Source organism: Impatiens glandulifera, chromosome 9 (assembly GCF_907164915.1).
Source record: "Impatiens glandulifera chromosome 9, dImpGla2.1, whole genome shotgun sequence".
Taxonomy (NCBI): domain Eukaryota; kingdom Viridiplantae; phylum Streptophyta; class Magnoliopsida; order Ericales; family Balsaminaceae; genus Impatiens; species Impatiens glandulifera.
The window spans coordinates 29,161,647-29,178,392 of NC_061870.1; the positions used below are offsets into that span (position 1 = coordinate 29,161,647).

General features: G+C 33.5%; 2 protein-coding genes and 1 long non-coding RNA gene across 3 annotated transcripts; 2 read left to right on the top strand and 1 right to left on the bottom strand.

Annotated features, from left to right (window-relative positions):
• The first annotated feature begins 1,020 nt into the window (after positions 1 to 1,020).
• On the top strand, positions 1,021 to 4,294 carry LOC124915731. The gene is made up of 2 exons (XR_007096876.1): positions 1,021 to 1,126; positions 3,957 to 4,294. It is a non-coding gene; the product is annotated as an uncharacterized LOC124915731 (long non-coding RNA).
• A 1,777-nt stretch (positions 4,295 to 6,071) lies between these two features.
• LOC124913970 (DEAD-box ATP-dependent RNA helicase 46-like) lies at positions 6,072 to 12,014 on the top strand. Its single transcript, XM_047454421.1, has 9 exons — positions 6,072 to 6,189; positions 6,831 to 7,203; positions 7,411 to 7,560; positions 8,857 to 8,928; positions 9,339 to 9,608; positions 10,081 to 10,431; positions 10,511 to 10,788; positions 11,039 to 11,413; positions 11,554 to 12,014. The coding sequence occupies exons 2-9, from the start codon at positions 6,862 to 6,864 to the stop codon at positions 11,705 to 11,707; spliced, it is 1,992 nt and encodes a 663-aa protein (XP_047310377.1). The 5' UTR covers positions 6,072 to 6,189; positions 6,831 to 6,861; the 3' UTR covers positions 11,708 to 12,014.
• Positions 12,015 to 12,200: 186 nt separating this feature from the next.
• LOC124913971 (phosphoenolpyruvate/phosphate translocator 2, chloroplastic) lies at positions 12,201 to 16,362 on the bottom strand. Its single transcript, XM_047454422.1, has 9 exons — positions 15,954 to 16,362; positions 14,619 to 14,741; positions 14,396 to 14,548; positions 14,206 to 14,291; positions 14,033 to 14,117; positions 13,154 to 13,273; positions 12,980 to 13,057; positions 12,777 to 12,906; positions 12,201 to 12,571 (listed from the first exon to the last, which is right to left on the bottom strand). Exons 1-9 carry the CDS (start codon positions 16,314 to 16,316, stop codon positions 12,501 to 12,503), a joined length of 1,209 nt encoding a protein of 402 aa, XP_047310378.1. The 5' UTR covers positions 16,317 to 16,362; the 3' UTR covers positions 12,201 to 12,500.
• Positions 16,363 to 16,746: the final 384 nt, after the last annotated feature.

Here is a 16,746-nt window from a genome sequence, read left to right on the forward strand (position 1 = left end):
ACTCATTTATAGAACTTAAAGTGATTAAACTAAATTATTGGAATTAAGAAAATATTATATTTATTTGTCTTTTTATCTTAATTGTTTTTTCTCTTTTCTTTCATTATTATATATTTATGTAATCTTAGTCATTAATAAATACTAGCATGTATCTCGTGCATTTGCACGAATAATAATATAAAAAATCATGAAAAAAATATTACGGTAAAATTTTTATGGGCGGGTCAACCCATAATTCGACCCAAGTATTCATTTACTCTCACATATATCCAAATTAACCACAGCTCTCGACCCGGCAATTCGGACCCTTTAAAAATTAAGCATCATTCTATATATAGAGATTACAAATAATAGTTAATTTTTTAAAAGATTACAATTATTTGTTATTTATTAAACCCCAACTCAAAGATATCCTAGATGTTGATTAATAAATGTTATTAATAGTAGTTGTTATTTATTATGATTGGAGCTTTGTTTATTTGATTTTTGTTTGTTTGTCACATGGACAAGCTCTTTGTAACAATTTTCTTTACCCATTTTCATCAAATTATGCATTAATTATTATTTTTAAAATATTTTAATTTTTAAATGTCTCAATTTCATTTTGTAGTTAGATTTTGAAAAGTAAAATTAATCAATACACTTTTATAATATTCTAGTCATAACTCCACTTAATTTATTTTATAAACTTAGTTAATATTTATTCATAACATTACATGATAATTACTATATATGTATAGAAGTCTAAACAAACAATGTGAAGTAACAAGATAATTGCCTTGGTACAAATCCAGACTTACAGTTACATGTATTAATTTCAAGTATGTAAAAAAAATTAAAAAATGTTTTATTTAAATTTGTTTGATAAAATATTTAATTAAATTTTGGTTGTATAATTAATTTTATACATTTTAGTCTTACTTATTAATGCAGTTTTTATTTTGAAAGATGAAAATACATTTAATTTCTAAGCTACCTAAAACCTAATTAACCTAAATCGTTCGGCTCAAACTATATATATACTGTAACGCGCGTTTGGAGGGACGGAGGGAAAGAGTTCTTGTAAAAAGTACAGCGATTCCAGTCTAGCAGTAGTTTTCAGCGATCCCCAACGAACGATTTTGAGGTAAGAATGAACTCATGTTAGTTCAATCTCACTTTTGTACACACAATGTGAAGCAGAACGCTCCCTAGGGTTAATAATCGAAGCCACTTTAAGCTAGGGATTTGTGTTATCAAGTCTTACTTTGCTTGATCTTCTTGCATTTCCGATGTTTCTGTACAATTCTTTAACTTTTGTGCATACTTGTGAAGCAATATGACGCCGCTAAACATGAATGTGCATGTTGATGTTCTTAGGACACTTAGTTACACAAGTAACAGAACCTCATCGTTCTCTAGTCGGACCATATGATAAATGCATTTTGTTATGCTGGGTCAATTGATTGATTGGAGAGGTTAATTGATATGCTCAAAGCTGATGTATATGCATACTGTTATGATTGAGTGTTTGAACTCAGTTAAATATGCATTAAGGTGATCTGGTTCTAATTGATTATAGATTGAAGTTTAGGAATATACACTACCATAACTTAAAGCCTGGTTTGGACTTAGTTTAATCGTAGTGCCGTAGTGGATCTTTTGTTGCTATGTCATTGAATGGTGAACAATGAAAAAGGGTTTAAGCAAATGCAATATTTTTTAATATGTTTAAATGTTTAATGCTTTTTGCTTGGTTGTGTTTGAAACTTTGAATGCCTTCAGATGTATGAGATTAAATTTGATGATGAGATGGCTAAGTAAATTTGATATAGTTATACTTAATAGACTATGAACCTGAAATTAATATTAAACGGGTCAAAGACGTGTTAAACAGACCAACAACGTGTTAAACAGGTCACAAACTTGTTAAACGGGACAAAATGGGTCAAATACATTTTAAACAGGTCAAAACTTGTTAGAAAACAAAATTTAGTTTGGGTTACTCAACCCATATTAATATGTATTATGACTTGGGTAACTGGTTGACTAAATTTAATTTGGGTTGAGTATAGATTGGATAATAAAGATTGGCTTACCCTCGTTCCTACACCAACGGAAAAAATGTAGAAGAATCACTTCCCTATTTAAAGAAATGAATGATTGCTCTCTTGTAATTTATTTTCAACTCTTCTGGAATAATTTTGTCAAAACTATATATACAATACCCCATATCGTAATTAAGCTCTAGAACAGAATCAGAGGATCCCAGCAATGTTCTAAATCTTCTATCAAGCTCTGGGAATGGTAGGCCATCAGCTAGAGCTAATGGATTGCCAGGTGTGGGAAATGATTTGTCTGCCAAATCTTACCACAACCAACATGAAATAACTTTCGATGTGAGCATTACTTGACTTTTTTTATTTCTTCTGTTTTTCAAGTGTTCGTTCATTAGTCCAACTTAGTAGTATATTTGAGTGACCATAGGGCTTAAGTGATTCAAAACCTAGTGAAGATGACCGGACCCTGATAAGATTAGGACAGACAAATATCAAACAGATTCCTAAGTGAAGATATAATTTACCACACCTAGGTCCAATGGCAATATCTTGGAACTACTACAGGCTATCTTTGTTGCACAAACACAAGTCAAGTTGTGAAGCTGCCAAACAAATTCACTCTCATCCAATCCTCAATAGTTGCCACTATCAGTTGACGGAAGTCCCTTCTTCGGCACTACTCTCTTGCTTCCTACCGGACCTACCCTAAAGAAGCTTTCACATTCTTCAAACAACTCCAATTTCATAACTGTACTGCCATCACTTTTGGTAGTTTTGGCTATTCTTTTCTTATCTAGGCCTGCATTAGTTTGCAGCAGGCTTCTTTGGGTGCTCAACTTCACTCCTTAACCGTGAAGGTGGGGTTTGAATCCCATGTTTATGTTCAGACTTCCCTGGTTAACATGTATGTTGTATGTGGTCATTTGATACAAGCACAAAAATTGTCTGATGAAATGCCTAACAAGAATGATGTTACCTGGAATGCTTTGATTACTAGTTTGATGAATTGGGGGAAGCCTACTCTTGACCGTTTACTTTTTGACCAAATGCCAACCCCGAATGTCATTACTGGTTTGTTACTATGGTTGTTTGATTGATATGTTGGGGGAGGGCTGACAAGCTGGAGGAAGCCGATAAAATAGCATTAAGAGTCCCAGAAGGAATTGGTAATGCTGTAATTTGGAGGACTCTTTTAGGAGCATGTAACTTCCATGGAAATGTTGAGGTGGGAGAGCAGTAATGAGGAGGTTATTAGAGATTGAGAGAAGTTATTGTGGTGACTATGTGCTTTTGCACAACATGCTTGCTTGTGTTGATCAATATGCAGATGCTGAGAGCGTGAGGGTAATTATGAATGCAAGAAATGCAACTAAAGCTGTTGATATGAGCTTGGTCTGAATACAACAAATTAAATTAACCTGATATGAGAAGCAAAGTCTACTACTCATCACAAGCTTAGCTCCATGAGCGATTATTTTATGGTCTTTGTATATGCGAGGACCATATACTTCGTTTCGCTGAAGGGGAGGTTCCAATCGCAAGCCCTTGTGTATCCAAAACTCACACATGATCCGGTTGAAAGATTTTATTAAACATTTTAAAGGTCTTTCCATGCAACAGAATTCAGTATGAATTAATTTTCATTATAAGTGAACATAGTTTTACTCCACTTGCTCAGAGATAGAGCTTAGCTTATTAGATATATCTCATGCTTTTGTATTTAATATTTTAAAATGATATAAGAAATAAAGGAAGGGTATTTTAGCATTTGATTGAAGATGTGATTAGGGGTTATTTGAATTAAATCCTAATAATTCTTCATCAAGGCCTTTGTATTCTGTTATTGTTGTTGTTGTGAACCATTAATATTTGGTTGGTATTATTTTGACTGTTTTCTGGAATTGAATGGGTGTGCAGAACATGAAGAAAGGAGTGCATCCTCAGATGCAGTGGATATCCTATGTGACTCAAAGTGGGCGTTTAATGAACATTATGATGACCAAGATACACCAGACTGGAAAGGTTTATCACATCAAAGCAAAACGTCAAATGGCTCAAAAAATCGGACAGATTGCCAAGTTCAATCTTCGTTATGGACAGAAAGAAGAGGAAAGCCAGGAGAAATGACTTCTTGGTATGTTGTTTAGGATTATGCTTTTCTACTCATATGATCATTGATACTTGGTGTTAACTTTCTTAGTTGCTAAACTTTGCTGAAATAAAGTGGAGTTGGATCTCCTTCTCTCTTGGCTCAATTTTTTCTCAGCCTAGTTTTATATGATGAGCTGGTTTGACCCTTGTGAATGCTCAAGGGCCAAGCCAATCCACATTGTATTTTCTTTTGAATCACCATATCAATGGCAGCCCTTTAATTTCGTTAGCCTTGGACAAACAACGAACAAGGAAACTAAATAGTGAGAATAGAAGATAAGTATACCTAAATTATAACAGTGTCAACTCCTATGTAATAAAGAAAAGAGTTTTGAGTTATTTTGACTTTGTTTGCAACTCATCTCATGAAAATATTTCTCATCAATTTGTATTTAGTTGATTCTTTTCAATATAATTTTGGTATATATACAAAATATTGTAAAAATAAGAAGAAAAATAAATTATTAAAAATATATATGTTCAAATAAATATAGGTTTTACCAGTTTATAAATTATTTTAATTTTATAATTTTATAAAATTAAAGTAAATTTATATTTGCATATTAAAAAAATATTACTTAATTTTGTAATTATAACTTTTTTAGTATTATAATTTATAATTAATTTTATATTTAATTATAAATCAATAATAATAATATTTAACTAATTTTTTTTTATAAATTCTCCAATTTAAAAAAAAAAGAAAACAAAGAAGAGGTAATCTGATGACAGACAGACATGAACATATGACCGAACATTATATATGGATTTTTCTACACTATTTCGTATTTTAGTGTCGATCTACTCATTCAGAAAAGAAGAGCATAATATTCCATTAATGACAAAGTGGGTGTTTGTAAAAAAAAAGAAAGAATAATTGTAATTAAAATGACAAAGCCAACCAAATTGTGTATATATTAAAAAATAAATTACAGAAATAATTCAATAAAATTAAAACAACTAAATAAAAATATAAGTATTAAATAATATGACATATTTGTAATAATCAAAATTTTAATAATAAAGATTGGACAATCTTGTAATTTTTGGTGACTCTAAAATTCGTAACGATTAATGATGAAATAGAGCAAGTCAAACAAATTAATGAACGGTGTCGAAAGAATCTCTACAAAAATATTCTGATCGACATTGATTTTTATCCTTAATCAATGGTTAATAAGAAACGCCGAAAAGTCATGTCAAATGATAACTAACTATATATGGTCACAAAAAGTGAGAAACCCGTAAAAATAATGAGAGAATATCTATAACAGGACTTACAACGAAAAAATATTATTTAGTGACTCTTTATTGGAATAATAAAAAATAACTACAGATCCGATAATTAATTTCATTTATTTTGTTACTAAAAAGAGGACGTACACAGACTTGAGAAAACATCACCAACACAATCGAATGATATGAACAGTAAACGATATATCAAAGATTAGGAGAACTAATCGGATCACAAAAGTCCGGAATAAAAATTTCGATCGATTTAAAAATGATGTCAAATCAAACATAATACAATGCCAACTAAAATCTGAATTGTAAAAAAAAAATGACAAACCCAATGCTATAAAAGCATACATCTTCATTTTCTTTATTTCTCTGAAACTTTAAAACCGAATAGAGGGAGGAACATACAATTATTTAAATCAACAGGGAAATCAAGACATATATGTATTTTTTTATTTGCCAGCTCAATATATACAACTTTGTCAAAAAAGAATTTATTTTAAATTTTAAATTTGTAAATAATATTGATAAAATAATTAATTTTCTACAAGTGTAGTTTTCCTTTGTAATGAAAATTTCATTTTAAAATAAATGAAAATACATTTCATTTGTAAGCTACTTAAAGACCTAAGTTAAGTTCACATTCAAGACTAAACGCGTTTGGAGTGGAAGACGGAGGGAAAGAATTCTTGCAAGAAGTACAGCGCTTCTAGTTCTCTCTGCAACTAGTCTTCACCGATCACGAACCAACGATTCTCAGGTAAGAATCAACTTCTCTTAGTTCAATCGCACTTTTGTACACACAATGTGAAGCACAAACGCTCCCAAGGGTTTATAATCGAAGCCACCTTAAGCTAGGGATTTGTGTTCTCAAATCTTACTTTCCTTGTTCTTCTTGCATTTCCGATGTTTCTGTACGATTCTGTAACTATTGTGCATATTTCTGAAGCAATGTGTGTTTGATTTGGCGCCAGCTTTCGCTAAACACGAATGTGCACGTTGATGTTCTTAGGATTCTTAGTTGCAGAAGTATCATAACTTTTCATCGTTCTCTAGTCAGACTCTTTGTCTTCCTTTCTATAAAAGTTGATCGTATTTGACCTAGAGCATGTTGTACAGTTGTTTAAGTAGAAAATAAGCTTCTTATGAGACTCTATGGATAGTGTTTGTTTGGTACTAGTATTTTTAGGATTCAACATATGACTAGGTATTGTAGACAAGATTAAATTTGGATGTTATGTTATTTCCTCTAAAACTTTGAGTTATTTTATTTTGGTAGGTGTTAAGTATATTAAATGTGTATAATATGAACCAGTATGTATGTGCTATGTACTATCTAGTTTTATTTCTGAATTGATGATTGTCACATGCTAATTACAGTTTCCTATAATTTATGGTCAGCTGGATACTGAATAGAACTTGATGCATAGTTATGGCAGCTGAAAAAACTGCCTCTACCAGTGCTGTACGTTATGCTCCACAGGACCTAACTTTGCCCAAGCCTTGGAGAGGACTAATAGATGGTAAAACAGGTAATCTCTACTTTTGGAATCCGGAAACCAACACGACTCAGTATGAGAGACCTGGGGGATCCTCACATCCAGGCAGCACTGAGATTGAGAAGTCTTCATCTATATCTCTAAGATCTTCAGATCATGTTTCACAACAACCTTCTGATGGACAATGCATCGAAAATACTCCTAACGATGATGATGTGAGACAGGGCCAATGTAATAGCAAAAGCTCTATGCCTGCTTCTGAAATGAATGTTCAGGTATTTCCTTTAATTATTACATATTTCAAGAACAGTGCCAAGCTAGTTGATTTCACTACATCTTCTTATCTATCATGTGTTGTGTTTTCTTCAACTGATCTTCATCTTCTATGACATGGTATGATTTATAGGTTTAGTGCACATAATGTTTTCACTATAGACTCCTCATTTTGGTGAAGTATTAACACTATCATTGTCTTGCATTAGAGCACTAGAACAGAATCAGAGGATCCCAGCAATGTTCTTCTATCAAGCTCTGGGAATGGTGGGCCAGCAGCTAAAGCTAATGGATCGTCAGGCACAGGAAATGATTTGTCCGCCGAAGCTTACCGTAGCCAACATGAAATAACTATCGATGTGAGCATTACTTGGCCTTTTCATTTCTTCTTATCTTTTAAGAGTTTGTTCATTAGTCTAACTTAGTAGTATATTTGAGTGACCATAGGGCTTAAGTGATTCTAGGCCTTGTGAAGATGAGCGGTCTCTGATTGATAAGGTCGGGACAGAGAAGTATCAAAATCTTGACCTGATATTTTGACTAAGCAACTTCTGCTTGTAAATTCTTAGGATTTCCAATAGTGCTAGACTCCCATAGGTCTTGTGTTGTGATGTTTGGCTGATATAAATTTAAATATGTTCATCTGCACTCTAGAGAAGTGATTAGTCAAGTGCTTGGGTGATCTAGGGTTATTTACAAAAAAACGTTTCGTTATGCATTTTTTAAAAAATAACTTCTCCTTTAATTGCATCCAACAATCTGCTCCTGCGAATTACTCATCTTCTTCTCTCTATCTCTCTATCTGTAAATAGATGGGTCTTGGAGGTCTTCTCCTGTAGTAATATATAATGTTATAATAAATATATTAAAAAAGAAAGAAAGCTATTTTGGTATTTAATTTAAGAATTGAAAGATTAGATTTGAGATTTTATGGTTGATGAGATGTTGGCTTATTTGAAAAAAAAACTCAAATAAACTTAGATCATTGAAGGCCTAACTGAAGAACTTCATTTGGTTACAATTATCAAGCACATTTGAGAACACTATTGTGTTTTTATATATATTTAAGTTAAGCTCACATTCATGAATCTCATTTACAATAATTGTTTCTCAAAGTTAATTAGAGCCTCATTTATGCCAACTTTCAATCTCACTCATGACTCATGACTCATATCAAATGGGCTTAAGATAAATCATCTTTTGTTCTAATCTATTTAAGGGAAAAGAATTCTTTCTAGCAACACTTGGTCTTACACTTTTCCTTTGATGCAAAACTTTGCATCCTTTTTCCTGAAAAACAATTTAGTGAAATTATGTCCATGTGCACACTAGTAGAAGTGGGGAAGAAACCTTATTTGATTTCAATTTATCTACTTATATAACATCTATATGAGAGAAAATAAGTTTTCTCCTACTACCAGGCTTTTAGAAAAGATTTCATTTGACACTATCTGTGTAAATAATACAATGTTGCATCTCACCTGTTTTAAACTGATAAACTTGTTACATAACATTGGAATCACCTCTCTATCTCAAGCATCATGTTTTCTTATCTGGAATTCATTATACTGTTACAAAGATGAACACTTACTCATTTTTATTGCTTTGTCTATATTGAGAATCTAACTTATTTTTCCGTTTTATCTTTTAACTAGGGAGATGATAATGCACCTGCACCTTTTACATCCTTTAGAGCAACTGGTTTTCCAATGGAGCTTCTTAAAGAGGTATAGATTTTTTTATAGATGTTCTTTCTAGGTTTTGGGAGTCACATAAACTGGTTGCTTACTTAATAAAATTCTTTGATGGCTGTATTTTTGTCTATTTTCAATATTTAATTCATTGTGGAGCTAAATGTTGTAAGACGTGCCACCCTTTGGGGGCCTTGCATGTTTGGGTGTCATTATGTGATGAACCAATTCTGACAATGGCTTTCTGAATCACTTCTCAGTCTGCCATTGTGTTTAATAAGAAGACCCACCTTCTGCTTTTGCTTGCAGCAACAAGCATTGATAAATTATTTTGGTGCTTGGTTCTTTTTCTTGAATTGGCCAATGACATGGTTATGAAAAATAAGAACTTTTAAGAACCCTACAACTGGAATTTCCCTAGTAGTCATTGCTGTTTGTTTTTCCAGTTTCAATCAGCTGGTTTTGGTGCCCCTACTCCAATACAAGCACAATCATGGCCCATTGCCCTTCAAAACCGTGACATTGTAGCAATTGCCAAGACTGGTTCTGGAAAAACCTTGGGTTATCTCATTCCTGGCTTTATTCATCTAAAGCGTCGCCACAACAACTCCCAGAACGGCCCTACAGTTTTAGTGCTGTCACCAACAAGGGAATTAGCAACGCAGATACAGGATGAAGCTGTTAAATTTGGGAAGTCAGCAAGAATATCTTGCACGGTATGTCTCCTCAAACTATTGAGCCAATTTTGACGATTAAATAAAAATCATTTGTACATTGAGTTTCAATTGCTATATCTTATACTCAGTATTTCCTTCCTGTAATCTGAATAAAGTTGAGATGCAAAGTCTGTAGCAGTACAAATGAAAAAGTGGATTATTTGTATATTTTAAAATGTTATAAAAAGTACTTGAAGGGTATTTTAGAATTTTATTTGATGATTTGGAATTCTCTTAATGAAAAGCAGAACAAGAGAATGTACTTTTACCTGAAAATTGTTCATTTATCTGAAGTATAGCTATTGGATATATTTGTTTAGATGGTTAATGACAATTAACCCTTGTCCTGTCTATTCCGTTCTCCAGCTAATGCAGTTTCAAAAATGAATCCACAAAACTATCTGGATAGACAGAATTCTAGCATCTTACCTAAATTAAGTGATTGATTTGGTTTTTTATTTCTTACTGGAAGTGCTTATATGGAGGGGCACCCAAGGGGCCGCAAATAAGAGAACTATGCCAAGGTGCAGATATTGTGGTGGCAACTCCTGGCAGATTAAATGATATTCTTGAAATGAGAAAAGTTAGTCTGCAACAGGTCTCTTACCTGGTACTTGATGAGGCAGACCGGATGCTGGACATGGGTTTTGAACCTCAGATAAGAAAGATTGTTAAAGAAGTGCCTGTAAAGCGTCAAACCCTAATGTACACCGCAACTTGGCCGAAGGAGGTTCGAAAAATTGCATCAGATCTGCTTGTTAACCCAATCCAGGTTAACATAGGAAAAGTAGATGAGCTGGTTGCAAACAAGTCCATTTCTCAGGTGAAAACCTAGCTTCTAGATGCTGTGTGTGGAGAGGTTTCAATAATTTATTATAATATTTTTTTTTTACTTTTTGTAGCATATTGAAGTCATGTCTCCTATGGAGAAGAGCCGACGTCTTGAGCAGATTTTGCGGTCACAGGAACCAGGATCAAAGATCATTATCTTTTGCTCTACAAAGAAGATGTGCGATCAACTTGCCTCTAATCTAAGGAACCAGTTTGGATCTGCTGCCATACACGGGGATAAATCTCAGGATGAGAGAGACCATGTACTAAATCAGTTTCGAAATGGGAGATCTCCAGTCCTTGTGGCCACAGATGTTGCAGCTCGTGGTTTGGACGTTAAAGATATCAGGTCAGTTTTTTTTAATAGATGGATATTGGACTTTATATTATACACCGTTTGACAATGAGCCTATGTGGAAAACTAGTATGAGTGTATTTTTGACAAACATAAGAATATAGATTTTTCTTATCACGATGAACATGAAAAAAGTTGGTAATAAGTATGAAAATGACAATATGGGCTTTTTATGAAGCCTTTGGTTGATCTATATCTTTAATTTGAAACTAAATTCTGAGTTGTTGTGAATTGCATGATGCAGAGTAGTTGTGAATTATGACTTCCCAACTGGAATAGAGGATTATGTACACAGGATTGGAAGAACTGGAAGGGCAGGTGCAACTGGAGCAGCTTACACATTTTTTGGTGATAGAGATGCAAAGCATGCATTTGATCTGATAAAGATTCTGGAAGGAGCAAATCAGAGTGTCCCTTCTGAACTTCGTGCTTTGAGTGGAGGTGGTGGAGGTGGGGGGTTCAGACCTAAACGTCAATGGAGTTCTTCTGGGTCTGGTGGTCAAGATGGGGGAGGAGGAGGAGGCTATGGTAGAAAAAACGACTCAGATGGAGGAGGAGGTGGTCGTGGCTCCTATCATGATTATAACTCTCAAGGAAGAGGCGGCGGCGGTGGTGGCGGGTATGTATATTCTCTCTTTCTAAATAAATAAATAAAAAAAACTATTTTGGGTTTACGAAGTCTATAAAAGTGTTTATCATGAGAAAGTTGCTGTTGCTGCTGCTGCTTTAATTGTAATACATATATGTATATTGTGACAGGTGGAATGGAAATTCCAACAGTGGTTCGGGATTTGGGGGTGACAGGGAGCGAAGCCGTAGCCCAGCTAAGGATATGCGTGGCAGTGCTGGTGAGAACTCTTCTTCTTCTGGTTTGAGTTTTCACGAACGCATGATGAAGATGAGAGATTGTTGACCACTCTATAAAATATGCTCCCCTCCTACCTACATTTTGTTTAGGTGAACGCCCTTGTCCTTTTTTGGTCTATATTTTGCATTATTATTATTATTATTAGACTACTAGGGGTGTTGGTGGTGGTATGCTTTTCAAAACTTTGTATGATTTTGTAAGGGTTTGATAAGGGGGGGATATATGCCAGAAAAACAACACCCCTTTTGGGATCAGATATGTTCTGTTTATCAGATAGATAGAACTAGAAGGACAGTAGTAGGTTCATCAGACACAATTATCATCATCTTGGTTAAATGGTAATTTAAAGTCATAATATGCGGAAAAAAAAACTTGGTTTTGTTTTTCTTTCTGAATAGAGACATCTATTGCTTGTTTGATATATTGTAGACTTCTGTCTGTCTTACTTGAATTGATGATGATCAAAATTTAAAAAGAAAAACTAAAGAAGATTCCTAGTCATAAACATTTATTTATATAGAGTTTAGTATCTTTTCAAAATCTATAAATAGGCAATTCATTATTTTTATGTGAATGTAAAACTACAATATTGTAGTAGACAATATGAGGTGTTTAATATTTCAGGTTATGAACAGTGGCTTAGTTTGTCATATCTTTTTCCACTGTTCATATTTTCCTTGACTGGCACATGCACACTATATACCCAATGTACTGTAGCACTTCTTGCAGCTTTTTTTGTTTTGACAATGAAGGTGTTTGTCTTCTTAAATATCCTCTTTGGGTTGTTTTAGTCTGCAAGAAGATCTTTATTTATTATGATCAAAGGGTTTTTAGGTCATTATAAGGCTTTTGGTTTCATGCGCTTTGCTTTTGAATACAAGAATACGCCCACAAGTGCAATCGCAGTCCCTGCAAATAAATCAAAACCTGAATCAATATATCTGATGCATACATATAAATGAAACAATTCTATACAATTGTATTATAAAACAAAAGTAACAAACTTTATGTAAAGAATACTTGATCATTTTACTTTATTATAAACGTTTGTTACTGTAAATTCTTCAAATAAAAAAAGAAAAGAAAAAAGTAGGAGTCTGATATTTTTACTTACCTAAGGAGTTAATGGGGGAAACTGGAGTTTGGAAGAAGATGACGGAGGAGATAATGACCACCACTCTCTTAACACTGTTACCCACTGCATGAGTCACCGCCGATACCATTCCAAGTATTACATAAGACACCTTCATACATATATAAACGTTACAAATAATAATAATAAATCATCTCTAATTAATTAAGAAAAGTTGATCGTACCTGTTGATACGAGTGAAAACAAATTCCTGACAGGACCAATCTTATGCCAAGCTCCCTGATGTTTACTCCGACACTAGCCTGAACCAGCAGTAAGTGCCAATGCACTTTGTTTGTTAACTTCTTAATGTTTGTTTGACTGAAAGAATTACGAGAGATTTCCTTATTACTACTTACAGCTTGCTGGAGGTATGATGGACTAAATTTCACCCCTTCCATTAGAATCGCCATAGGGAGGAGAAACAGAAACGAAGAGATTGTAATGAGTGAGAACAGATTGATATTGTCCAAAGACTCCTGTCAATACGAGTTTGGTTAAAATAGCAGAGGTCGCCAAAAAATTCGATCTGTTGATCCGGCCTATCCGATTCGAAAAAATTCGTATCCGATGGATCGGATTCGGATATCGATCCGATCCGATATTTTTACCGGATTTCCGGATCGGGCAAAAAAGATTTTGGATATCCGAAGCCGATCCAATGATTTTTAAAATTTATTAAAGAAACAAAAATATTATTAAATAAATACAAATTCAACCAAAAATCTCTATATTCCTACATTTTCCTTCCGTTTTCTTTACAAATCCAAATAAAAATATTATTAAACAATTACAAACTAAATAAAAATATATTTTTTCCTTTCTTCTCTTTACAAACCCAAACAAAAATACAAAATTTCCATCTTCCTTATTCTCCCATTTTCCTTTACAAACCCACAAATCCAAACAAAAATATGTCTCTTTTATTTGTTTTTTTTTTCTCATTTGTGAATCTGTTCTCAAATAATCATTATTCATAATTGAAATCCTTAATAGAACAATTTCAATTTTTTAACGTATGAAAAAAAATTAAAATATGAAAAAATCGGATCAGCGGGTATCCAGCTGGTCGATCCGATCCGGTATTTTGGGATCGGATAGTGGTCGGATACCGGATCGAATGCGGATCGCAATTTTAAAAAAAAATAGAGGCGTATATTTGATCCGAAATACCGGATCGAATACCCCTGTAGAATAGTAATGTCCCCCACCCCAAATCATAAACCACTTCTACATACCTCTTTCTTGATCATGAACTTCTTGCTTAGTACATTACGGGTTTGGTTTGTCACATTGGAAGCCATTGCACTTCCAAAACCTATCCTGTATTTTAAGACCCGAGTCAATCATAGATGGGGAGGAGGAGGAGAGGTTCAATCTTTATTATTATAACTTGTTGGATCTTTATTACCAGTTAAAAGACGACTCAGTAAAAGATGCTAGTGCCACTCCTCCAACAATTGGTGCAAGCGAAGCAAGTACCCAAATGCTAGGACTCTGCTGTCCAAGATAGATCACCAGAAGAAGTTAACAACTCTGTTGTTAATAAGAGATATGGTTAATTATATTCAAAGGAACAAGAAAAATAATAACATACTCGCCTCTCCAAGAAACAATCCAGCAAAGATAACAGTGAAGAAGGGCTCCATGGCTTTAATTGTGTGAGTGAATGACACTGCCACTTTCCCAAGGCTTATATTTGTCAAGAGATTTCCCAATGTGTGTATAGATCCCAATGTGAGGATGACTGAAACCTGACAATTGAAACAAAATAAGATGAGGAGGAGATCAACTCTCTCTCTTTTTTTAGAGAAAAAACAATACCTGAGATTTTGTTAGCTTTGGTATTGGATGTAACTTGAGCCCCCACATTAGAAGGATAAGCACAGTTCCACATCCAAACTGAAATGCGGTTACTGTTGCAGGGAAAGGATAAACCTTCAGAACCTGCAAACAACCACAAAGACTGAAAATATTGTCCTACTTAATCAATTGCATATTTTACTGACTACCAAATCGCGGGTGGTTCGATTCCCATTAGAAACGCCTTGAAGTAGTGTCATGCTAGTTCTCCACAATTCGAAAAAAAAACTAATAACATTCAAACATAGAACTAATCAAGTAAAACAGATCATTTTGACTTTAATTGATGTAATATAAAACTGACTGTTTAAAAACACTTGACTCAATTCAAAATCTAAAAGAATAACATTTTAGCCTCATGAGAATCAATGAGCCTACAATCTTCTAAGAATTTCAATGCACACCTCCACTATGAAAGTGGAAGGAGATTGATGTTCATCAAATCAATCTTACTTAAACATAAGTAACTCTTATTAAAAATTAATCCCTTATGAATAATATTGTTACTAATATGTGTGAATATTTAATTTAAATTTATACTGTTTTCATACAAAATTAATTTAAATTAAATAATTTTAACATATGTGAGAAGTAACAACAGATCACCTCATGAATGTCAAAAAATATATATGCTACTTCTACATTATACACTTGTTAGCATATTTTTGGATGTAAGTTACTCTTACAGTGAAAAATAAATGAAACTAGGATCACATCCAAAATGGAAACCAAAAAAGATCATGCATCTCCTTTTATGGACGATGGATTCAAGTTGTAAATTGGTTTCATCTTCTTAATAAAACCTAACCCTAAACAAGCTCAAGTGAAATAGTCTTGTTTAAGAGAGTCTCAGATTCACACTAATAACATCTGGTACTTTGTAAAATTGAAAAAAAAAAAACCTATCTGACCTACCTATACAGATTAACCAGTACATGGAAATTGAGAACTTGACTTTGGTTTAACTTCAATACTAAATTGTCAAAATAAGTGTAAACTCAATTCATCATCACTAAAGAACGGACCTATGTGAATTAAATCCAATCCGCTACGTACTTTCAATGTCGTCCTGTTAAAGTCACACGCGCTAAAATGAAACGATATTCTCGTGATAAGAAGGCGCATTATATATGACCAATAGGTTTACAGCAGACATAAGCATCGTGAGATGCAATTCATGATGCTAAAAGAGAGCGAAGAACAATATATATAACAGATAGATCCAAAAGAGAGCGACGAGATTCACCGACTTATAGAGATAAAATTCACCTTTCATAGATTATAAGGAGTACGTACCTGTTTATTATAGATGTTAAAGTAGATGTTCAACAAGTACCAGACGATGAACATGATAATGAGTTGCAAAGTCCGAACCAAATCCCTCGGATTTGTAGACTCATCCGTATTATCAGGAACTGAAGCGGTCTTGGCCTTGAAATTGTTCGCTGTTTGGCTCCAAAAGTGAGAAGACAAAGAGGAGCGAGATAACAACACTTTGGAGGTGAGAAAAGCAGCAGCACCATGAATAGATCGAAGAGAAGAATTAGCTGATAAAGGATTCGGAAAGGCGACGCCGGACCTAGTACTGTTAAGGTAGTGTCGAGAGTGAAGAAGAAGAGATGTGCTCGACGATCTGACGGTTAATGCATAGCTCTCCATCTCTCTTGCTGCTTGCCCACTACTCAGAATCTGAGTTTGTTAATTTGTTGGAAAATAAAAATAAAAGTTGGTTTTAATTAGAACATCAAAACTTTTTGGCGCTTCCATAAAACGACGACGTCCTTTAAATAAATAAATCTTAAATGCATTTCAACCACGATCTAGTTCCATGGCTTATGTGTATTCCTTTTTTTTCAAATAAAAATTAATAATGAAATTGGTGGTTCATGCAAGTTGCATGAGTCACAAGAGATTAGCTAAGGATTTGTTTGTTTCTCAAGACTATGACTTTTTTTTTTTTATTTATTAATATATATTATTGATTTTTTTTACTAAAAGTTTATTACTCGTTTGAGTTTATTAAAATAAATTCAAATTATTTAAAAAATGTTGATTGTTGTTAGACTTTATTCAATTTAAATTAATTAAT

Excerpts from the sequence above, each read along its gene's own strand:
- LOC124913971 (XM_047454422.1), bottom strand. The coding sequence starts at position 16,316 with ATGGAGAGCTATGCATTAACCGTCAGATCGTCGAGCACATCTCTTCTT. Across the intron at positions 14,118-14,205 it reads ACTGAGTCGTCTTTTAACTG|GATAGGTTTTGGAAGTGCAA; the intron begins GTAATAAAGATC and ends CTTAAAATACAG. Across the intron at positions 13,274-14,032 it reads AGTTCATGATCAAGAAAGAG|GAGTCTTTGGACAATATCAA; the intron begins GTATGTAGAAGT and ends TCGTATTGACAG.
- LOC124913970 (XM_047454421.1), top strand. The coding sequence starts at position 6,862 with ATGGCAGCTGAAAAAACTGCCTCTACCAGTGCTGTACGTTATGCTCCA. Across the intron at positions 8,929-9,338 it reads CAATGGAGCTTCTTAAAGAG|TTTCAATCAGCTGGTTTTGG; the intron begins GTATAGATTTTT and ends TTGTTTTTCCAG. Across the intron at positions 10,789-11,038 it reads TTGGACGTTAAAGATATCAG|AGTAGTTGTGAATTATGACT; the intron begins GTCAGTTTTTTT and ends TGCATGATGCAG.